General features: G+C 34.5%; 2 protein-coding genes across 2 annotated transcripts in view; one reads left to right on the plus strand and one right to left on the minus strand.

The window, feature by feature from the left end:
- The window catches only part of LOC118186204 (uncharacterized), a 98,408-nt gene that overhangs the window by 36,537 nt on the left and 36,813 nt on the right, over window positions 1–25,058 (minus strand). The gene's annotated exons all lie outside the window — the stretch shown is intronic.
- LOC118204982 (sodium-coupled neutral amino acid transporter 7-like) overlaps window positions 9,507–25,058 on the plus strand; it is a 149,023-nt gene continuing 133,471 nt past the window's right edge. The window contains exon 1 of the mRNA XM_085824429.1: window positions 9,507–10,073. Coding sequence (XP_085680555.1) covers window positions 9,890–10,073 — 184 coding nt within the window. The 5' untranslated portion in view covers window positions 9,507–9,889. The remainder of the gene's footprint in view (window positions 10,074–25,058) is intronic.

The following is a 25,058-nucleotide window of genomic DNA, read 5'->3' on the forward strand; positions in this document are numbered from 1 at the left end:
TGGCAACCCTGCCTTTCTTTGCCATTTTTGGGCAACCCTAAACCTGTCTTGCGGGGAAGCTATCATACCACGGCTGGACATTTTGTAACACTGTTTTTCCAGGAGGATTAGCGCCATTGGTTCAAACTTTAGATATGTATATCGATAAAAGGTTCAAAGAAAACTTTAAATAACAGTGAAATATGTAGGCAAGAGAAGGTGAAAAACGTATACAAAAAGAGGCAAATGCGTCAGGACAGTTGAAAATAGTGTGTGAGTGGATAATGGAATCATGGAATGAAATTAAACACGACGTAATTCAAAAGTCATTTAAAAATGCAGCATTTTTAATAATATAGATAGAACGGAAGATGATTATTTACTTATGGATCACCGTAATAGTGATGGTAAAGATGACACAATGATGTGCCTGAAAATATAATGGAAGACGAATATGACGAAGTTTTCATTTTGTCTGGTAATGAAAAGTTTTAAGTTCATAAACTATGTCATTTCTTTTAAATGAACAGCACTTGGGTACACGCAGAAATCCAATTTTTGTATGCTCATCTTTTCCTTATTTTTAAATTTATCATTTTTGTATTCGGCGTATAAATCGTATCCGTAAATTTCGATCTTATTTTTTGTATTAAAATGCGCGTTATATGCCGTAATATACGGTACCTACTTTCTGTTTGACAGGGTTTTCATAAACTATTTTTTTAAAATCAAACTGCGTATTTTTCTGTTTCAGAGAAAACAGTTATATCAAGGCCAAATTCAGGTCCACGTTGGACAAATATTTGAATGTTATTATTTGTTACGCACTATGTTGTGGCATCATTCAAATCTGTCAATTTTGATGTATTATACATAGATTATATTTTAATATCCCCTCATATTATTATCATTTCATTGCATTTCGCTTTCGTGGCATTGGGATTTATTTTTTGTCTTCAGTATCATTTTTAATTTCATACTACTTGTAACAGGCAGATTTAATTCAGTTGCTGATTATAATGTTGGTTGTGATGACAACATGGCAATAAGTGTTACCCTTTCTTCATATTTTCATTTCTCTTATTTTTTCAACCTATTTTTTCTCTTATTTTTTTTTTTCTAAGCGGAAAGTTTTTCCGGTGTCATATTTCCCTACCCACCCCCAAAGTTAAATATAATAATGCAACTGCGTAATGATTTATTCTCATTTAGTTGTACTCTGCTTTATATCGCGACATAGGTGTCGCCATCTAGGGTTTAATTTCATAACTACTGCTAGACTCTGAAAAATATATGTCGCCATCTGGAAGAAAGTTCTGTCACAAAAGTTTTGCCAATATGTTATCTATTAAATTAACTCAGTTATTTTGTATCTCATCCAGCTTAATATTTATCTTAATTTAATTCAATAGAAGTAACTCTTATTACCTTCCATGATCTTTTTTTACTTCAAAATAGACTCACACCATTCAGTAATATTGTTCATTATGTTATTCCTTTTAACCCCTCCCCCCGACCAATGCCTGTCTTGCAAGTGGATGCACCTCCTTTTCAGATTCACCATTGGCCAAAACGACCAGTAGCTCCGCCCTCTTCACTCAAGTATCTCCAGAGACAACGCCTTCAACTCAGACGAGCTCTCGCCATTCTGACGCTAGCAGGCAGCAACAGATATGTCTTACTGCATGCCTAGGGTATCAATAACACTTGCATTTCCACGCCGGATATCTATAGAAGAACTATCTCAACGCCTGCTGATTCTGAAGACTCTAAAATTGCACTTTCACGAGATTTTTTTATCTCAATTACTAACTTTGTCACGTTAGGTTAGAAAAGATATGCCTTTTTCGTATTTGTTCTACCTAGGATGTGGTTTTATAACCCGGGTGCCTGCTGACAAGTGTTTCAAACACCTGAGTCTTTTTAATATAAGATGTCCTTTTTTTGCGCTAATGTAAAAAATGGACGAATAGTATCGCATACGTCGAAGATTACTGTACTAGTGTCAAGCCCGTCAGGTAAGCGAGCTACGGCAAAGCAAAATTTATAAGTTGTATTCCATAAAAATTTATTCTACCTCTGTTTAGAATGGACGGATGACAATTTTAAAATTCCATCTCGTACATGCTTCGACGCAGCACGCCGAACAGCAATGAAGGTAAAAAAAAAAAAAAGGCAACGTGCAGGGTAAGAAAACTGGCATTTTCAAAGTTTTCAATGGCTAATCTTTAGAATATGGTAACAGGTAGTTTGGCAACATTTAGGTAAGGCGATAAAGTTTACTAGCTAGGACTTTAGCAATAATCTGAGAAGTACACAGTTCGAATCACAGATTATTTTGTCTCAGATAAATGAGAGATTATGAGACATGTAATGTGACATTTTCCAGAAAATTCCGATCGTTATTTTGTCAATTTTCTTTGACTTTTTAAGTGAAAATAAGTCGATGTGTACATGGATAAAGTCAAGAGTGTGCGCAAGCATTTTGCGATTCTGCACTTTCTCCCAATTTCGCACCTAATCTTCGTCATGATTAAGCACTTTTGTTCCATAAAAGTTCTAGCATAAGCGTAATTCAGATAGCAGATTGTTGGAAAAAAAGTTCGAGTTAAAAAAAAAAAAAAGCCTTTACTTCGTGAAAACAAAATGGCGTCCAAACAAAAACCAGCAGGTTGCTGTAGCAGGGTTGGTCACCAAATTTTCGCCAAAAAATCGCGAAGTTACCATAATCCAAAGATTAACCTTTTCAATTAATATATCAACTGATTAAAGTCGTACGAAGATGCGATTTATCGAAATGGCTTCAACGAATTTTGAGAACCCGGGGGTTCCTTTGTTTAAACGCAGCTCCCCGCCATTCCGGAAAAGATGCTGTTGCAAACAAACAAACAGAGAAATGTGAAAGATTTTAATACTATCAATTAAATATCAAATTCGAATGTCTCGAATCTTGTATAATATATATATTTACAGAGGTAGATTAGGTGTTTATTTATTTATTGTTTGTTTTATGTTCTTCTTTTTACCGTTTACACTTTACATCAGGTAAGGTAGGTATTAATTATTAAATGTAATAAAAATTTGAGATATTAGAGTATTCTAGGTATTCGTGTATTCGACAAGAACTCGAGAAGAGCGGATATTCTCCCATTTCTAATTTATACTAATTTAATAATTAAACAAATATGAGTTATTTACAGTTACACGTGAACGAAGTAGTACATTTACTGGCACCAATATAGGAAATATAATTTTAAAGCCAATATTAACTGCACATAAACGTACTAAAATTCGTTATACTCAGCACCCTATGCAAAAACGATAACGATGATGAAAATGATATCTGAAATACTAAAAATAATCATAAAATTAATATTTTTTCTAAATGATCGGCATAGGGCATTACGAATAACCTGTATAAAGCTATATTCAAAGACTCAGCTTCCCTTCGTCTCTGAAGTACCGCCTCAATTAATGTGCTACTATTTTGATTTGCTAAACGAATACCTATTTTTAAATGAAATATAGAGATTTATGTACTGACAGATTTTAATGCATGAATTCCGTAAAATAACTTCTTAAGAACAAGAAGATGAATCCTAAACAATTTTTCTAATTTTTGGCACAACTTAAAGGGAAAATTGTGTTTCTTCTATATATTAAAAGATCGCAAAATTTTAAACTTTCAGGACAGATCAGGCTTCATACCATTTTCTACTTGGTCTGACCAAAGAAATTGTTTGGCCTTCAGAATCTGTTTAACTAACTAATGAAACTCTCAGGGACTAATAGAAGCTTCTTTGTTAGGTATGGTATCATTTGAAATTTTCACCCTCTTTGAAAGGAGGAAGGAAACTGTTTTGCATCTAAGATGGATTTTCGGGCGTTTCAGTATTTTAAACATGCAGGTTAGCAAAAGATTCGACCTCCTATGGGTTAAAAGGATTTAAAATGGATTCAAATTTGGTTTATAAATGTCTAAAATTCAGGAAGCAGTGAATGAAAGAAAAATTGTTATGAGTTTACGAATGAGCAGCTTTAAAAACAAATCACCTAATTGTATGCTGTATAATATAGAGAAAAATACAAAGGAGTCGATGCAAGAAAAAGGTTGGGAACGCTGGTTTAAATTTTGCAGTATTCTATACTTTAAGGTTTTTCAAACGCTAAAATAATTTATTCACATATACAGGGTGTCCCTTAAATGTTGCGACAAACTTCTGGGGGAGGTAGGACACATCATAAGGAATAAGAATTGCGTAGGAACCCATGTCCGGAAATTTGAAATATCAGGGGTAAATGGTAGCAGAGGTACAAAAAGAAAGCCACAAAAAGAAAACGAGAGAGTGATTAATTTGAAACATTTATTGGACATGAATACAAATGGTGTACGACAGCTTGAACAAAGAATCTCTAAGGAGAAGAATGAAAGCTTCCATAGACGCAATGTAAACCTGTTTCGCCGCTGTACCGAAGAGCCACGGCTATGCAGTGAAACACCAGCGCAGGGTGAAATTTAAACAGCGCAGTTCGAGGAGATAGTAAATTTTTTACTTTGAAATAACTCAAAATTTTCATACATTTCTGGAGTTTTATGAGCAAAAGGATGTTAGTTGGAATTTTGGGGCGAATTATAGAAATCCTGTCCAATTTTTACTTTCAATTTAAACAGCGAGCCGTACGAAGACAAAATTTAAATGAAATAAATTTCTTAATTCTTTTCTTCTGTAAACTTAAAAAAGGGGGGGGGACACATGCCACACAAAGCGTAATAAATTTTTATGGATCCATAGTTAAAATTTTACAGTGAAATTTTAAAAGCAAAATTTGCAATAACTAACTTAAACAGAAAAAAAAAATATTTAAAAACAATTAAAGGCACCCCTAAATAAATTGAAAACACTGAAATACATTATAATTATCCGACAACAACTTTAAAAACAAATTACCATGAAAACGTTTAGACAATTATTTGGAATGACCATTGTGAAAACCAAGAGCAAAGTTTTCACCCAATAGCCAAAACCATTTCACTTACAGCATTACATTTAAAAAGTCTTTAAAAGAATTTCACATAGCTAAAACCAAGTACCTCTGACTACAACAACAAAGAACGTTTTCGAACAACGTGGTAAAAGATTGCTAACATGGCCGACGGCATGCTGCATTCTTTGATGCTGCTTTGTTGCCTCCTGATGTTATTTCGCACATGCGCAGTGAGGTACGGAGGGTGAATAGCTTTGGAATGATTTGTCCCTTTAAAGTAAGCTTCAGGGATATACATAATGTGTCTCTTCGGTCTGACGGAGCCACATTTGCCCCTTTAAAGTAATCTTCAGGGATATACATAATGTGTCTCTTCGGTCTGACGGAGCCACATTTGCCCCGGGGAACCTTTACTTCTTCTCCTTAGAGATTCTTTGGCTTGAATGATACAACAAATGCTCGAAATTTGCACCATCAGACGCCAAACATGCCTGACACCGACGGACCATTGATTGCCGGACGTGTTCAAACATACCGGGAGTTTGATTGTAGCAGCTGCGCAGGTGAGTCTTGCCACAAGATCCATTTTAAACACAAAAGGATCGTGATACAGGACACTCTTGATGGCGTCCCACAAAAAGAAATCAATGCTCAATAAATCCGCTGAGCGTTAGGGCCGAGGAACCGGTCCATCGTGCCGAATCCATCGATGCGGGAATTATTTGTTCAAATAGCTACAAACATCCAGTCCAAAATCAGCAGGGGCCCCCATCATGTTGGAATCAAATTTTGCGCCTCACGTTTGATGGAAAATCGTCAAGCAAATCGGGAAGAACGGCCATTCAGATTTGAGACGCTAGCTTCTACTAGCATTCTTCTGTACAACACCCCCTGGCGGCGTACAGTGACGTTTCCGGGTAGGGTTTCCTCAGCAATTCTTAATCCTTGTGATGTGCCTCATCTCCCCCAGAAGTTTGTCGCAACATTTACGGGACACCCTGTATATTAATATCTAAATATCTCTAGCACAAACATAGATATGTTCCCCAGTTTCTACCAAATCGAAAAAAAAAAAAAAAAAAAAAAAAAAAAAAAAAGAGGTGGGGAATATATCTCCATAAAACTGTTTGCTTCTATTTCATTAAAATGAAATCATATAAAGCTTTTTATTTGTTTAACAGATCAATGCATGGGGTGCAGGTGACGTAAGGCGAGGACCCCTGGTATTTATCATAGGTAATGCAGTATCTATCCTCCGTCTTCCCCTATCTAGAGAAAATAAAAAGTTTCGCGGCCGCAAAACACCGCATCATTAGTTACTGTGCATTTAAATGATCCACAAAAATATTCAAAAATAAATATCCAATCATTAAACTGCCTTCTCAGCAGCCGAGTGAATAAAACGGTTGAAGACATGAGTTCGATCCTCATTGACGAACTATTGCACGGGCGTTTTCGTGGTTTTTCTCACACGTAACGTGAATACAAGCCAGTTTCTCTGAGAAAGGTCTCCATCCGTCCCTTCAGAGAGAAAGTTCTCGAGGTTCTTCTCCTTAAGCAATTATCTAGCCAACTACTTAATTAAATACCTGATGTGGACACCCTATGGCATCTTTATACGGCCTATTAAATTATACTCATTTTTTTGCTGCACTTCATTTGAAAGTTTTCCTCGAATTTCATTAGAGACATATTTCTTATTCAATCAATTCAATTCTCATTTCGCGGCAGGGCAAAAATACTTAAAAACTCAAAACATCTTCATAAAAATTGTAAAAGAGAGAAAACCGTAAAACACCAATATAGTAAAAACAGCTAAAAAAAAAACAAATTTTGCATTTAAAATTAGAGTTTCTACGGTAAAACAAGCAATTCGGTAAATAAGCAGAAAGACAAAATGCTCAATGAGCAAAAATTTACATTTTGGCCTACTGGGCAAAAAGGCACTAAAGTTGATCTACCAACTCATTTAAAATTCACTGCTCTGGTAAGAGTTTCAAATGAAACAAATGGCGAATTCGTTAGGCCTAGCGCTACTTGAAATTTTAGGCTGTTGGTAATTTTACAACTATTGCATACATATTAACTAACGGTACACACTTAACCAGAACATAAGAGCAGAATAATTCAATTCCTTTTAAAGCACAAAATGCACAATTTGCCAATATATAAGAATAAAAATACAGAGCTCAGCCGGCTAAGAAGGTTGATAGGTGCAAACGATTGTAATAGAAAAAGGGAGGTGCACAACTAGATGTTGTAGCAATCCCATATACAAAATTTCAAAGTTTCACGGCTACCCGTTTTTGAGTTATGCGAGATACATACGTGGGTACATACACACAGATGTTACAAAAAAATCGCTCCATTTTACAATTCGCTTAGGGTAAAAGAGTCCTTTATTCTGTCCATGTATACAGATGTTAAGAAAAAACATCCTTCAAATAGATTCGAGAGGGGTCAAACTGGATATTTTCGTTAAAATATGATACCTGAAATTTTTCGCAATTACAATACCTCCTTTACTTCATATAAGGAAGCAAAAATATAAAAAATACTACACCTAAATCTTCTTCTCTAATGAAAAACAGAGGCGATGTTACAAAAATTCTCAAAAAAAAAAAAAAAAAAAAAAAAAAGAGAGAGAGAGAGAGGATAAGAGCATTTCTGTTTCAATATATTGATTTCGAAATCCATATCTCAGTTTAACTGCTTTCTAATGTAGAAGAAATATAATTTCCAACAACAGCTGTTTATCTCAAATTTATGATATTGAAGAAGCCACAATAAGAATAGAATGCTGCTTTTAAAAAGTTATTAAAATACCTGATTATGCTATATTACAAGTGGCGTTAGATTGAAACACTGGTAGAGTGCAACTGATAGCTTGAGTAAAATAATAAGTATTTTTCATATACGATTCGGGAGGAAGATATTTCAATGACATAATATTTGAAAAAAAAAAAAAAAAAAAAAATCCGAAAACTTTCAGATTTTCTATTACGTCCAAAGGGGCCTTTTTCCTTTTGTGTTTCGTGTGTTATCTTTATTTATTAAATATCATGCTCTTCGCACTTAAAACACATAAAATTCAATTCAACAGCAATATCACAAAATATTTAAATGCAGCAAAATTGCATATCTTTAGAATTTCTGATACAGAGTCTCGAGCACTGGAGGTAAAAATGTGTTTCCCCCCCGTACAGTGTTGCCATTGCTTGCTTGTTAGGCCTAGCGCTACTTGAAATTTTAGACTGTTGGTAATTCTACAACTATTGCATGCATATTAACTAACGGCACGAAAAACTTAACCAGAACATAAGAACAGAATAATTCAATTTCTTTTAAAGCCCAAAATGCACAATTTACCAATAACGAATTTTTAATTACAATTAATTGTTAATTAAAAATTCGTTAAATTCCTACAAAATTTGAAATAGATAATGAAACAGATTCGAAATTCAAAGTTCGGGCTTTCAAGTGCCCATATTCGAGTGGAAGACTACGTTATTCAAAATTTGATGGCTGTAGGTACCGTCGTTTATTCACAGTGCAAGAAACATTCATGCATTCACGCAGATTCTTTATCATTTAGTTTCTTTAAATGTAACAGATGGCGATAATACTTGGTGGCAAGAGTTTGGAAAGTGAAACGACGCAAAATGCCGTTTTGAGACTAATAGCGCTTTGGGTCTAACGCCCCTTTCGGCTAACAATCTTGTAAAAAATTTGCATGTATATACATTTTTAAAACTTATTGAACAAAACATAAATTCGGTCTCAAACATCTTCAAGATTTCAGGAATTGAAAAACAAAAGATCCCAAACCCGGCATTTGAAATGTTTGGTAACATTTTGATATGCTTGTTTAAACCAGAATTTCTTAAACAGTGCGTCGCGACCCCCAGGGGGTCTCGGGACTTGTAGCAGGGGGTCGACACAAATTTTAGCAATTTTCATATTTCTTTAACTTATTATAATAGTTTTTCAATTAGCAAACATTTTTACGCGATGTATCTGAAAATAGATAAAGATAAGACAATCCAGACAAAGATAAAAACGAAAACGTTTCGACGCATTCTTTTTATAATATAAACGGTCATTTTCCTTGCTTTGCACGTGGCGCTATCATTTCGTCTGTTACTTAATTAAACTTTTCACATTGTTCTGTGTGTTAAAATTATAAATTAAAGTTAATGACCTAAAACTGCAATAGTATATTAGAGTACAAGTGAAAAAATTGACAGTTTCACTCGTGCGTGTGTCGGATTTGCGAAATATTTATGGGGTCCCACAAAATTTTTGTAAATATTATGGAACCCTGGGGGTCGTAGTCATGAAAAGGGGTCGCGACTGAAAAAAATTTAAGAAACCCTGGTTTAAACTATTAAAAAATCTTTGAAATTTGATATTTTTTCCTAGTCCATGGAGCTTTTCCGATTCTGTCCGTTAAGTGTGTCATTTGTTAAGTGACGTCCGAGAAGCATGTGATCCTAGTTACGTCTTTCCCTACTCCCTTCGCTTCAGTTTGAAGGTTAATGTAAACGAGGCCAAAGTAGCGCGCAGCCGGTTCCGCTGTTGCACGATTTTATGTCTCACGCCGTTTTCTCCCAACGCGCGAACGCCGCAGAACTTGGTCGCGCCGATAGAATACATATCGGAGAATAACCAAATCGACCGCTTATAAAACTTGGTAACATTTGTGTGCGGATTCAGATTTCGCGCCTTGAAAAGTAGTTACTCGGTATTAAACATCTATGCAGTGTTTCAGAATTCTGATGTCTGATTACGCTTCGCATAAAAATGAATGAATGAAACTTTCTTTCAAATGAAAGAAAGTTTTCAAATTATGTAATCGGACTTTTTAAACGAATTCGAGCAACCAGTTCATTGACTTTAGAAGTTCTGTATATAATTTTTCAAAATGTCGAGCTTAGATCTATCTACAAATATTTTATGGCAGTCCTTGTCGAAGGATGTTTACACACAAAATAGACTGGAAGCGAGCAAAAGTAATCAAGAAACAATTATGGAAATTAGCGAAAGTTCAGAATCACAAGCACTGCTAGGCAATGGTACCAAGACCAAAGATAAAAAGAAGAGAAAAGGTAAGATTTCGGATTATAAAAATAGAAGTTATTAAAAATTTTAAGACTACTTTATAATGTATGTTTTTAACGAACATTTATTACGTTGAAAGTTAAATTTTTAATTTAAAAAATGTTTTATGAAGTCAGTAGCATTTGATATAGAAAAAAGGATTATTAAAATTTTGAAAAATTTTAATGTTAAGGAATTAAGCTTGACAAAAGTATATATGAATATTACAGAAAGCAAAATTTTGATTCTGAAGAAGATGGACCTATCACTGATCGCCGTTGAAATCGGTAGTTTTATACGACATCTACCTCACATTTACATTTCGATTTGACTATTAAATTTTACAATGGCACGTTTCTCTCTCAGTCTGATGAATGTATATGTTACGGTGAAACACCGAAATCTGGAGAATGTCGACTTTCACCGGTGAATGTCAACATTCAAAATAGTCGCTTGGCGTATGTCCGAAATATTTTCCAAATACTCTTATATCTGACTTACACCAGTCAATGTCGACATTCACCATGTACTAATGTTAAACATATAACAATATTATATTTTCTTCTCCGTCATTCAGTCGCGAATAAACGCACTCGAGACTTGAAATAAGAACTTAAGAACATGAGAACCTAAAACACACAATACATTCAAAATGAGAAAGGAAAATAATAGAAGTCAAAAACTTACTTAATTATACAGTACGTTCTAAATGAGAAAATAAAATAACAGTCATAAAAAACTTACTAAATTATGTGATTCAAATCTTATGTATTACAACAACTTAAACTATTATGGCACTTTATGACCTCTCTTTTCGACTTACACCAGAGCATATCTGTGATTGTCGACATACACCGGTGAGGGTCCGAATATACAAGAATGTAGTGCAATATTCGATCCTTCACCAACGTATTTGGTGAATGTTCACATTCTCCGGTGAAAGTCGACATTCTCCAATTTCGGTCTTTCACGGTAACATATATATTATATATTAACCGTTTTTTTTTTTTTTCCTCCTCTCTCTACAGAGACTATGAATAAATTAGATTTAGTTTGCAGAACCCTTTCATGTACAGTGCTAAAAAGTTTTTTTACAGCTGACTACATAATATAGCTGCTTTGGAAAATAGTAACCAAAACGTTTGTGTTGCCACAAATATTTTTATAATTCAATCCTCTTTGTGACAAAATATTTCGCCATGTTTCCACCTTGCTCGCATGATATTTTAAAAATGGCTAATGGTACAGACTTGAAATTGGATAGAATTCTTTATATGGGCACTACTTTCTAACTGAACCAACAATCTGATGAATATTTTAATATTGAAAAATTTTATGGACGAAAACTTAAAAAATTTTGTTAATAAAATACATTTTATAAACTTAACTCAAAATAAAATAAAAATTTAACATGAAATTTTTAGAGTTTTAGGTTCACAGTAGTTTCCAAATGTTATAAAAGCTATATATTAAAGCTGTAAAAAGTTGGTAGTAATTGCTTTTAAAATAAATAAGTTATCCCAATTCTTGCAACAGTCACCTATTCGAACATCTTATGGGTTTTAAGGTGTATGAGTCCCCTTAAGAATATTTGAAAGAAGTTTTGTTAGCAAACACTAAACTACTGAAACTTTAATTTTTATTAATTTTGGAGAATTAAATATAAATATCAAATACACTTTGGAATTAAATTTCCTTTACCACAGTTATATGTTATGAGTTTCTAAGGGAATTGTAAGGGAAACTGGCTCGTATACGCGTTCCGCTGGTGAGCCGTGGTCTTGATATTACTTTTCCGCTTCTCGCTGTCTTCTTGGACCTCATCGATACTAGCTTCGGGCCACCTACGGCCCGCGGGCCTCGGTTAGGACCCCTTGTTCTATATGTTTCCAGGAAAATCTGTTATGAGTTCCAGGTGAAGTACCACTTTCCGGTTTATCATATGTAGTCAGAATCTAATGAGTTGTTCTCAATCAAGATTGTGTTTTTAATAGCAATTAATAATTTTTTAACATTATTATTAACCAATTAAATTTAATAATGATGTTCCAAAATTATTATTGTCTGAAGTCTTATGTTAATATCTGCGTTATGCTTGAAACATATGACATGGATTAATTTGAAAATGATGTAGTGCAGATAGATTTATTATAAACATTTACTGCATTTGTAACTGAAAGGGGTGAAAAGTCAATTTAAATGAAGAGCTAAGGAATTATTCAAATTAAAGTCAGTATTATGATTTATATGTTTTCTTTATCTGCATAAGGGCATTAAATTAAAAGTTTATACGTTATTACAAAATTTCAACATAATCTGAATATGCAGTCGATATTGTGGACAAGAAATCGAAATTTTCGAGTCGACCTATTTTTGTGTGTTAGAAACTTATCTTATTTATGAAATTAAAAAAAAAAAACATCAAAAAAACTGTTGAAGCAATATGTTGTTAAAGACATGAAAATAAAATGATTTTGTTAATCACGAACTTAACAGTGTAGTCAACAATGCACTTATTGAAGCGCCTGAAATTGTTATTATAGAAAAAAGAAGTATACAGAATATAATGATTTTAATGAATTCAGCTAATGTAATTTCACGGGTGGAACTAGTAATTAATAATAACTGAAATAAATTTGCGTTAATTGTTTTTTAATTGCTTAGCTTGTTAATTAATAACAGAATAAATTTGAAAGAGAAATTAAATATCGTGAGATTTATTGAACAATATATTGCCGTGTGGAAGACAAAAATATTTTAATTCGAGCATGGTATCGCATTGCTTTTAAATCTCTGAAACTGTGAATTAAATTCGAAAGAAAAACATGTTGCTATATTTCATTTTGCCAAGTGGCAACACAATTTTTGTATATCTCTAAGTTTCCTGACTAAGTTTGAAACACAAATACATACCCTTTTTTTCCGATTTTAATCATAAATTCTTTAAATTCATATAAAATATGGAATAAATAAAGAAACAAATTGAAAATTTCAAAATTCGTGCTTTGAGATGCATATTTCGAGACTACGTATGTTCAAAATTTGATTGCTCTAGCCTCGGTCGTTTTTGCACAATGCGAGTTCCATACATTCAAACAGATTCTTCATTATTTAATAACATAGATAAATGAAAGCTGTTATTTATCATCGAGTGGCAACTGTCCGATACGATTTTATTGAAGCTAAAACTAGCGTCAACAAATTTGGGGTAAGAGAAGTTAAAACTTTTTGCCAACACCCAATAGAGCAAGTTTTTCGAATAATCATTCAGATAATAATTCGATTGTTCGAATGATCGAAGAATGTACCGCATTTCTTGAGGACGATAAAATCAGCCTCAAGATACCAGTGGATAATGCTTAACTATTTCGCAAGGACTGGTAAACTAGTTTTTAAAATAAAATTCTAGCTGCTGTTTCTTTTATCCTGGCTTTGCACTAAATTAGATAATTAATTAGCACTAATAATGCTGTCTAGTTAGAACCTTTTAAAATTTATATGAATAGTTTAGGGGTCGTCTAGCTTATTATGACAAGTTATGTAATAGTCCGTTATGCCCTTCAGGGGAATATGCTTCTCGTGGAGGCCATTATAACTGGTTTCACTTTTTTTTATATCAGTCTACTTATTTCTCTGCGAATGACGTTTGTGATTAAAGCTGCTAATATTCATCTACTTTATGCATTTGTATCTCAGTCATGTATAATAAATATTTTAAGCTGTTAAAAGATTTAAAAACCTTAATATATTCTAAATGGAAATGTAATGCTTGCTGCTAAGACAGAAAGTTAAAATAAATATAAATATTTATTAAATCTATATGGCAACATCGTAATTACACTTAATCTAACATTCTGGATTTTTGAATCTTCCTAGACAGCAGACGAACTCTTGTTCCGTCTTCCATTCAGAATCGAGATTGTTTGAGTTACTATTAGACTTGTTGCAATTACTTTACAAAGTAATTTTAAAGAAATAAAAAGCTTGTTGCAATTACTTTACAAAGTAATTATAAACAAATATACTTTGTAGTGTAATTACTTTACAAAGTAATTGCAAAAAGCCTAATAGTAACTCAAACATTTATTTGTACTGAAAACATATATACGATTTTTCCCCAGCATTTAAAAATTACATTACTATTTACACATTTTTAAAATATTAAACATCCTTTAACGCAAAAGAAGAGTTTTATCCATTTAAAGAATGGAATTTCGAAAAAATTCTGCATTTTGTCAAGATGCTCTCAGCCTAGCAACCTATATACGATTTTTCCCCAGCATTTAAAAATTACATTACTATTTAAACATTTTTAAAATATTAAACATCCTTTAACGCAAAACTGAAGAGTTTTATCCATTTAAAGAATGGAATTTCGAAAAAATTCTGCATTTTGTCAAGATGCTCTCAGCCTAGCAACCTATATACGATTTTTCCCCAGCATTTAAAAATTACATTACTATTTAAACATTTTTAAAATATTAAGCATCCTTTAACGCAAAACTGAAGAGTTTTATCCATTTAAAGAATGGAATTTCGAAAAAATTCTGCATTTTGTCAAGATGCTGCCAACATAGCAACATAAATGCGATTTTTCCCTAGCATTTAAAAATTACATTACTATTTAAACATTTTTTAAAATATTAAACACCCTTTAACGCAAAACTCAAGAGTTTTATCCATTTAAAGAATGGAATTTCGAAAAAATTCTGCATTTTGTCAAGTTGCTGTCAGCCTAGCAACATATATATGATTTTCCCCCAGCATTTAAAAATTACATTACTATTACATACTATTTGGGCTTGTTTAAAGAGAGACAAATTTCTTTTTATTTCACTTAGTTTTAACCGCAAATTAGGATCCACTTATAATTTTGTTCTGTATTTAATTTTTAAATACAACATGGAAGAAAATCCTTGTTCATACAAATAGGTTGTGCACAAAAAGGGAATAAAAATTTAATAGCTTTACTTGAAATGCCTTTAAAGTTATTTTTCGGTTCAGACGAAAGTTTACAAGTGTATTATTTTTGAAATCTTCAGTTCGTTTTCGATCACAAGAAATTTGTATCAGTTTTTCTTTTTTTTTTTTTCTTTTTTTTTATGTGTTTTTGAATTTAATAGTTAAAAATATTTTTCCTTTGCGTACCACCGTTTGAGAACCCCTGACTTAATTCATTTTCGGTGTTTCAGCTTTGATTTTTATTTCTACAGTTTAACTTTATTTTTCGCATTTTGAGACACACTATTTTCGAATACTTTAAGTAATTCGAACTTCGGTTGATTCGAACAGTTTCGCTAGTTCCTACAAATTCGAATTAACGAAAATTCTGACCACATTTCTTGGCTGCAACAATGTCAGAATTTATAATCAGAAAGCAAATCGGAGTGAATAAATAATTTTTGATAATCTAATTTTAGAAAAGATCTGTATATGTTTTGGAAAAATAAAATTAAACCTTTTTTTTTCCTACGTAAGAAATAACAATTTTTCTATGAACCAGTTTAAAAAAAAAATATTGATTCCTTTTAGAGAAAAATAACGTCATTTATCTGACAATAACTGTTTTAAGAAGTGAGGTATCTGTTTAGCGTTTTACATATAAGCAAAGGCTAATTTATGGGATTCCATAGTTAGAAAGTACGAGGGGCTCAGTGTTCGAAAGGGCCTCCACATCATTAATTAATATCATTAATTTTTATTTGCTTGTATGAAATAAAGGAAGTATTGTAATCTCGAAGAATTTCGGGTATCATATTTTAAAGAAAAATACACATTTTGTCCGCTCTCGAATCCATTTAGACGTTTTTTTTAAATGGATTCGGAAGGGACGTTCTTTGATATATATGTGATGTACCAGCTTTTGTCCAGAATAAATACATTGGTGAAGAATCATAGATGTAGTCGTAGCTTAAATTATCAGACGATAAGTTTAAAAAACAGGATCCATTTATTATTATTCAGGAGAAATAGCAGCTACAAAATCAGATATCCGGAGTAAATAAAAAAAGAATTACTAATAACTTTTTGTATGAAGTTTACTGCATCGTGACATTTAAGAAAAAGCTCCAATATTCTTTTGCGAGTCCTTTTATAGCCTCTGGAAAGGCGGAGCTTCCAAGAAATGACGTCAGCCTCGTCAGCCAATCCAGTTCGTTTTAAATATTTCCAGAACATTCTATAACTGTACGTGTAGAAAAGGCGGGAAAAACAACTTGACTACGGGGCTGTGGATTTAATTCCACGTACTTTCAAATAAGAGAACGTCGCCATTAAAAATGAAAAGAACATACAGTTAGAATTTTAAGTGTATTCTTGACTATGGAATTTTATTATTACATATATATATGTTTTTATACTTATACGTTGTTAAATTGTGAATTTTTCACTTTAAAGATGATTAAATTATGTCGTATTTTTGGTTCTGTTTTAGGTTTTTATGCCTTTACTCAATCTGCATGCTAATTAATCAACGTGAATAGTTGTAGAATTATCAATAATTTAAAAGTTGAAATGGCTTGAGGCCTAACGAAGTAGCCATTTGTTTACATTTGAAACTCTTGTTGTAGAATAGTGAATTAAGTCCTTTGATGCACCAAATTCAGTGTCTTTTCGCCCAGTGGAACTAAAAGTTAACTTTCGATTTTGTGCACCGAAAATTCTATCTTCCTGTCCGTTGAACGTATTGCTTATTTTTGCGTACAAACTCGAATTTTAATTGTATATAAAAAAGTTAACTACGTATATTACGGCGTATAAAAGCGCACCTATAATTTCAAACTGCATTTGTTAATTTTTAGGTATATTCGTACCATTTTCTTTGCGGAGAAACCTGAAGGATACGTGTGTGATGCCTTTATTTATTTATTTTTTTTTGTCGTTAATTCCAAGATTTTTCACCAGGCGTTCGAACAATGGTATACTGAAATGACAAACGATAAGGAGGAGATACGTATGTGCGGGTAAATGCTTGAAAGGAGTATATGATTCTGAAAACAGAGTGGGTTGTATTCAGTGAAGCTGGACACAAGAATATTATTCTAGGTTTTTGAGAAAAAAGGAGGCAGAATTCGGGGTAAGAATGCTCTTCCGCCAGAATGAATTCGCGGAATTAAAAAGTCAAATGTTTTCTTCTCTCTGTAGTCATTTGAAGCCGTGATTTTGAAATGAATATCCAAGTTTTTAATAAATCGCATTTGCGTTACTTAAACAGTTTATAACGTTGCGCGCCTCCAACTTGCACGCAACCAAGAGGTGACTGTGAAAACTTGTATAAAAGATAGAGCCTTGTGAAGGGTTTAAGTCCCTTTTTATTCAACGTAATAAATTAAAATTGCGTGCTCTTGACGCTCACAGACTGTGCCAACTTGGCAGTCAAATAAAAATAATAACCTGAAAAGACAGTAAAGACAAGATTCTAACTACGAGGCTCTCTAAAATAACTAACTCACCGCGTTTTACAATACCGCTGCTAATTCAGCAGACTTGAAGCTCACTGGAACGATTACCACTACTTCCCGCCAAGCACATAGGCCGCAACGCGGGGTTCTTCAATTCTCGCTAACTACCTCCGCGCTCGTGCAGTAAGAATATCACACACCGAACTCGTTTCCTTGCTATTTAAATCATAATACTTCCGCTGATAATTTGAATCCTTGCGCGTTCTACTAAAATTTACATATTCTGGCATTGGCAGTTCCAGGGGAAAGTAAGGCTTGACAGGAAAGATAGTTTAAACTTAAAATAAATGTTAGTTAAAATAAATATAAACCCTACATTTGCCGCTGCCAGAATTTGGAAAACTTGGAAGCAGGTCCTACAAACGACCTGTTGTAAGTTTCTCTAATTCTGAACTAACTGGCGAGAACCTCGTTTACACAAAAAAATCTTATGTAACAAATTGTATTCTGTTGCTCGTTTTAACTCTCTCTTCTTACAGCAAATTTTCCTGGACTTCATCAATCAATCTTGGTCTTTCCTTCCAGCATCTGGAAGGAATAAGTATCAGTATCTTTCTAAATACATTATAATTTACACTTTCTTGACACAATAAATTTTTGTTTTTAACGATTCGTTTTTCTTAGTTATTGCTTACTTCACATTCATTCAATTTTTCAAGCATTAATTTAACTTTACCCTGGCTCTCCACCGTGTGTGGTGTCAAACGGGAATATTCGTGTTTTAGTCTTACAACACTTCCCCTAACCACCATGATTTGTTAGAATTCAACGACCAAATAGACACACCTTACTCGACATTCTACAACTCAATGAGCTACTTTAATAGTCTTAAAAATTCAAATGTAGGTGGAGAACCCTACAAAAGACATTCATTCTAACTTCCCCCTCATTCATCTTTAAACATGCAGGCTTTCGCTCTAAAGCATGACTTTACAGTTTAATACTTAAATTTTGACTTCATTGCTTTTAAGAATTCACTTTTAGCATCTACAATTTTATGCTTCTAGACTAAATTCTACTTTTACATAAGATGCAAGTATTTACATACATTTACAAAAGTTTAATACATATGCTTTTTACAATTTACCATAAAATGAATAAGAGAAAATAAATTTTTACTTTACTCATTCTTCGCCAAGCTGGCGTCACTGAAACTAAAATTCTTATTAGTACAAGAATACGAAGTTATTTTTATCTCCGGCCAAATTTTGGCTTTAACATAACAGAATTAGTCTTTCGACCAACAGAAAATGCTTGTTTTTAGCTTTTACACTTAAAGAAAATAATACCTTTGCCTTAGCTAAATAAAGTAAAACAAAACTAAGTCTCAACCGAGACATATTGACTTTCGTCAAAACATAGAACTTCGTACTTATGCATAACATTTCGGAACAAAAGAGAAAAAAAATTATAGAAAGTTTTAACTTATCTTTGAGTTTTCGATGCTTGAAACTCCGTCATCCGTTTTTGGCAGAATTGGTCCCAAGTTAGAGGTTTCATGGATGTTAATCTTCTCCTTACTGCCCTCCGAGTGTCGTCCACCTGACTTGTTCTTTTGCGTCCTCTACATGCTGGCCTCTTGACGGAGTAATCGTCTGGTTGTTGGCCTTTCCGTTTCTCCCTGGGACGGCTGTTCTTGACGTCCTCCGGTCTGGAGTCCTTCTTGAATTTCTTCTGTTCCTCGTATTTTTGTGCCTCCTGTTGGCGTTTCAGTTTCCGGAACGGCGGCCTTGCTGGCACCTGACTCTGTGGCCGTGTGCGCGTTCTCCTTGATGTGTAATTTCTCCTGCCATCCTTTGTAGGTGGTGTTTTTCTCTTTACCACGGTTTCTTTACCCGGTGCATCTGTATTTTTGTTTTTCTTAAACGCTGGAGTTTGAAAATTATTTTTTTTTTTTGATACCGACGTCCGGGTTGTAGAAGTGCTAGGTCTCTCTTCAGTTCTCTGTTTCTTGGGTGGTGGAATAGTTGTTGTCTCTGGCCCTTCTATTTCGTTTAGACTTGAGTCCTGCAAGAAACTTTTAAGGATTTCAAAATCATTTGGATTATAGTATTTTTTCACCTGGTCGGGACTTGCTTTACAGATTTCCCCTCTCTCGTTCTTAAGATATAAGACTACTCCTTTGATTTCCTGAATTACATAGGGGCCTTCAAACTTTGGAGCTAGCTTTGCCATAAAATTGTCTGGGGCACTTGATAAAGAAAATTTCCGCTTCAATACTTTATCCCCAACTTTAAAATCTACTTCACGCCGTTTTCTATCATAATATAGTTTCTGCCTATTTCTTGCCGTATCCGAGGTTTTAAGCGCCTGATCAATCAACTTTTGCACATCTTTTTGTTTAAACTCCTGCTCTCTTTGTTGCACAAAGAATAATTTATCTAAAGGCGTAATTAACTTTCTGCCTAAAAATAATTCTGCTGGAGTTTTTCCCGTAGTATCATGATGTGCCGTTCTTAAAGCATAAGCTAATTCATTTATGTAGCCATCCCAGCGCTTGTGATGTGTGCTCACGTAACTGCGAATTATTTTTACTATATTTTTATTAACTCTTTCTGCTATGTTAGCCTGTGGTCTATACGGAACCATTTTGATATGGCGTATGCCAAGTCCATTGCATATGTTTTCAAATATTTGACTAATGAATTGTTTTCCGTTATCGCTAATGACTTTTATCGGTGCACCGTATTTTAAAATGTATCTGTGTAAGAATGCATCTGCGACTGTTTGGCTGACGCGCCTTTAAGTGGAACAATTTCTATCCATTTTGAAAAATGATCTACTATTACTAAAAGAAAACGATTTTTATTTAACTCGCTCTGGGGGAAGGGACCAAGGAGATCTATGCCTAAAATTTCATTCGGAAATGTAGCGCGAATGCTATTTAAGTACCCGGCCGGGCTGTAATTAATATCATTTATTAACTGACATTGATTGCAGGACCTGACATACGCCGTTACTATTTTGTATAATTGCGGGAAATATACCGCCTCGCGTACCCTTTTTATAGTCTTTCTGACCCCGAGGTGGCCCGCTGTTTTTTCTTCGTGCAACTCCTTCAAAATGCTTAATCGAAGCGAGGTTGGGATGACTGGTTTATACTCAAGATTTTCGTTTGTTGTTTTCGTATAGAATAATAAATTATCTATTATTTCATAGTTTTTTGCTCTATTTCTTATCGCATCGATATCTGTATGCTCAAAGCTTTCTGGGTCTTTCAAATAAGCATAGATATTTCCAAATTCAGGATCAGCTTTCAGTTCAGTAATAACCGTATCTCTAGAATCTAAAATTTTTGAAGTCAACACAGCGCATTTAAGTTCATTTCCTTCATCGTCCAGTTTTATACGAGAAAGTGCGTCAGCTACATTGTTTTCCTTACCCGGTTTATATTTTATTGTGATATTATATTCTTGGAGTTTTAAAGCCCATCTTATTAACCTGGGCGTTAGTTTTTTCCCCGAGTAAAGTCTACCAACAGCCGCATGATCCGAAAAGACTGTTACTGGCGATTTGCCGAAATAAACTCGAAATTTGTGTACAGCCATTAATACGGCTAATGTTTCTCTTTCTGTAGCTGTATAATTCCTTTGTGTCTGATTCAATGTTTTACTAAAAAATGCCAGCGGATGGTTATTTTGCATAAGAATCGCCCCCACCGCATAGTCTGATGCATCTGCCGCAATTTCCAGGTTTTCGTCCCCCTCAGGGAATTTTAAAACAGGGGCATTAATAAGCGCTTCTTTTAATCTTTCAAAAGCTGTGTTAGCTTCCGCTGTCCACGTAAATTTAGCCCTTTTTCTTTTGATTACTAAGAGTGGTTCAACAATATTAGCAAAATCTTTTATGAAAGATCGATAGTAAGAACATAATCCAAGGAAAGAAGAAAGTTTCTTGGCGGTGTTGGGCGGTGGGAAATTCTTAATAGCTTTTATTTTTGAATCTTGCGTTTCTATACCCTTTTGCGAAATTTTATAACCGAGATATTTAAGTTCTTTAGTTGCGAACTTGCATTTTGAGGCGTTAATTGTAAGACCGGCCTCTTTTAATAATTTAAAAACTTGTTCGAGGTCATTAATGTGTTGTTCCAACGTACTACTCGTTATAATTATATCATCTAGATAAATTAAAGTTGACTTTCCTAGGACAGGCTTTAGAACAATGTCCATAGCTCTCTGGAATGTTGATGGGGCCCCACACAACCCAAAGGGCATGCGTAAAAATGCATAAGTGCCCGATTTTGTTATAAACGCGGTTTTGTGTATATCTTCGGGTCTCATAGCTATTTGATAGTAGCCAGACGTTAAGTCCAAAGTAGACATATATCTTGTCGATTTGATCTGTCTAATGATCTCGTCTATAACCGGCAAAGGGTAAACTGGAAATTTGGTAATACTATTTAGTTTTCTGTAATTAATAGCAAACCTCCAAGCCCTTTTTTCGAAGGAGGAAACTCGTTCTTTTTCCTACATAGTACGACTGGACTCGCGTACTCACTATTTATGGGCGTTATTATTTTATTCTTTAACATCTCCTGAATATGTTCTTCGATGTGTCTTTTTGTTTATCATAACGATACGGTTTAGTCCTACAAGGTTTTTCGGCATTTAATTGAATCTTGTGCGTCACTATCTGGCAGTTTCCTGGTTTTTCTGAAAACAAATGAGAAAAATTACTCACCACTTGCTGTATTGCTTTACTTTCATGGTCATTCAGATGGCTAAGGTCCAATTCAGGTGTCTCCACAGGTTCCACCACCCTCTGGTCCATCTCCAACACCACGGAACTATCTTGAAAATTTAATTTGGTCCTCGCGGCCCTTAAAAAGTCCATACCTAAAATAAGAGAGTGTTGCAGGTCTTTCACCACAAAAATTAATACTTTGAGATTTTCCTCTTTTACCTGTAAGTTTAATGATAATTTCCCGATGCAGTGACATGTTTTTCCTTGCGCCGCTATAATTTCCGTATTTCTGGTTTTAAATAATCGTATCCTATAAAAATTCTTTTTGAAGAAATTTTCACTCATAAAATTTCCTTCTGCTCCTGTATCGATGAGGGCTTCTACTGGTGCATCGCGAACCAGGACTTGTATAATTGGTAGCTGTGAGTTTTTTACGATGACCGTGTTTAAATGTCTATTTGAGGGTTTTTTTAAAACTTCCGGGGTCTGGACCCTCCCTTTCACAGGCCCCTCTAATCGTTTAAAGCTTTCTTTTCAATCTGTGTCTTCTGGGTACGCGGATGTTTATTTTCAAATTTTCTTTTTGGGCCTTGACCTTCGAGTTTCGATGCGTTAGCTTGATAGTTCTTTCCCCCATAAGAGCGATTTCCATTTCTGGTTTCCTCCTTCCTTCGGGTACTTTGAGAATATGTTTCCCCTCTCGCTTTTTCCGCTATTCTGCGATTTTGAAACTTCACCGCCAATTCGAAAAGTTCCTGCAATGTGCTTGGGTTTCTAATTTCAAAGTAGTCTTGGACAGCGGGTAACAATCTTGGTAATATTATTTCAATTATCTCCGCATCGGGTTTTTTTCCATACAGCATATCCGTTAGCTTGATTTTTCGTAAAATAAAGTCCGTCAATTGTGCTGTATCCCGTTGATAGAAACTATATAGTTCCGCTTCCAGCCGTGCGCGATCTTTCACTATGGGGAAGGCCTTTACTAACGATTTTTTGAAATTTTCAAATATATATAACGGGCTTCCAAATTCCCCTAATAAAAATTTGCCTATGTTTTTCCACCATAGCGCGGCCTGTCCTCTTAGTGCTGATGTGGCGATGGCAACTTTTTGTCTTTCAGGCACAGGATAGAGCTTAAAGTGGTTTTCTATACCTTCTAGAAATACCGACACCGAATTTTTTCCTTCGAAATAGACGTTTGGCTTGATTGACGCTCTCAAAGTCTGGACCAGGTATCCAAATCCTTCTAACTGAGTTGCCATTTCTTGCTGTTGTCCAGCGGCTTCCATCCAATTTTCGGCCATTTCAGTTCGATAATTGTTCGGGCGCCAATATAACGTTGCGCGCCTCCAACTTGCACGCAACCAAGAGGTGACTGTGAAAACTTGTATAAAAGATAGAGCCTTGTGAAGGGTTTAAGTCCCTTTTTATTCAACGTAATAAATTAAAATTGCGTGCTCTTGACGCTCACAGACTGTGCCAACTTGGCAGTCAAATAAAAATAATAACCTGAAAAGAAAGTAAAGACAAGATTCTAACTACGAGGCTCTATAAAATAACTAACTCACCGCGTTTTACAATACCGCTGCTAATTCAGCAGACTTGAAGCTCACTGGAACGATTACCACTACTTCCCGCCAAGCACATAGGCCGCAACGCGGGGTTCTTCAATTCTCGCTAACTACCTCCGCGCTCGTGCAGTAAGAATATCACACACCGAACTCGTTTCCTTGCTATTTAAATCATAATACTTCCGCTGATAATTTGAATCCTTGCGCGTTCTACTGAAATTTACATATTCTGGCATTGGCAGTTCCAGGGGAAAGTAAGGCTTGACAGGAAAGATAGTTTAAACTTAAAATAAATGTTAGTTAAAATAAATATAAACCCTACAAGTTAACTGATTTAGTGTTCGTTTCAGTATTAAGTATGGTTTCTGCCAAACTAAACAACACAGTACTGTTCAAATGCAAAGCCATTTAATTTGCGAAAGAAAAGGGAAATCGTGGTGCAGCAAGGGCGTCTGGTATTGGGAAAGATGGAATGGATCATTTTATTTATGGATCAGAGTGACAATGATGGTAAACATGAAACAGAATTAGATGATGGGTCTGAAGATATAACGATAGAGGAACACGACGGCATGTTATCCGATAACGGAAATTTTTAGATTCATAAGGTATGTCATTTCTTCCGAATAAACATCATTTAAGTACATGTAAAAATGAAATTTTTGTATTTCCTTAATTTTAGTCTATCATTTTTATATCCAGCGTATAACACACACACACCTGTAAATTTGGATCTTAATTTTTGGATTAAAAGTGCGCTTTATATGCGGTACTTTTAGCTGTATTTAGTGGTTTAGGTTTTTTTGTTTTTGACATTTAACAATTTTTAATGAGGATGCTATGAGTTTTCATGTCTTTTTGCTTTCCGAAATGTGAGAACTGAATTGATTCAATGAGAAATGTATCTTCGAGGAAGTAAGTTTAAATGAAATGCAGCCAAAAGTGTGTATTGTTACGAAATGTACAGCCGCGGTAAGATGGCTTCCACGCAAAGCAGTTTTAGGGTTGTCATAAAACGGCAAAGGAAGGCCGGGTTGCCACATTTGGCGAGAAATCGACCATTTGGCGACAAATTGGCGATATGCCATGGGCGGATGGAGAACCTTCTGGAACGAATTCTTACCGGTTTAGCCCAGAAGGTTCTCGAACACCAGTCAAAAGCTATATAAACCCTGCTGGTCTACAGTCAGCTAGAGTGTGCCTCGTCGAGAGAGCGTCGTCGAGTGCGAGATAGTTAGCATCGAGTTGGTGTCTCGTCTAGCGAGTCAATCCCTGCGGA

This window comes from Stegodyphus dumicola, chromosome 9 (genome assembly GCF_044657685.1).
Source record: "Stegodyphus dumicola isolate Sdum_Otavi_A_Nest chromosome 9, ASM4465768v1".
NCBI lineage: Eukaryota > Metazoa > Arthropoda > Arachnida > Araneae > Eresidae > Stegodyphus > Stegodyphus dumicola.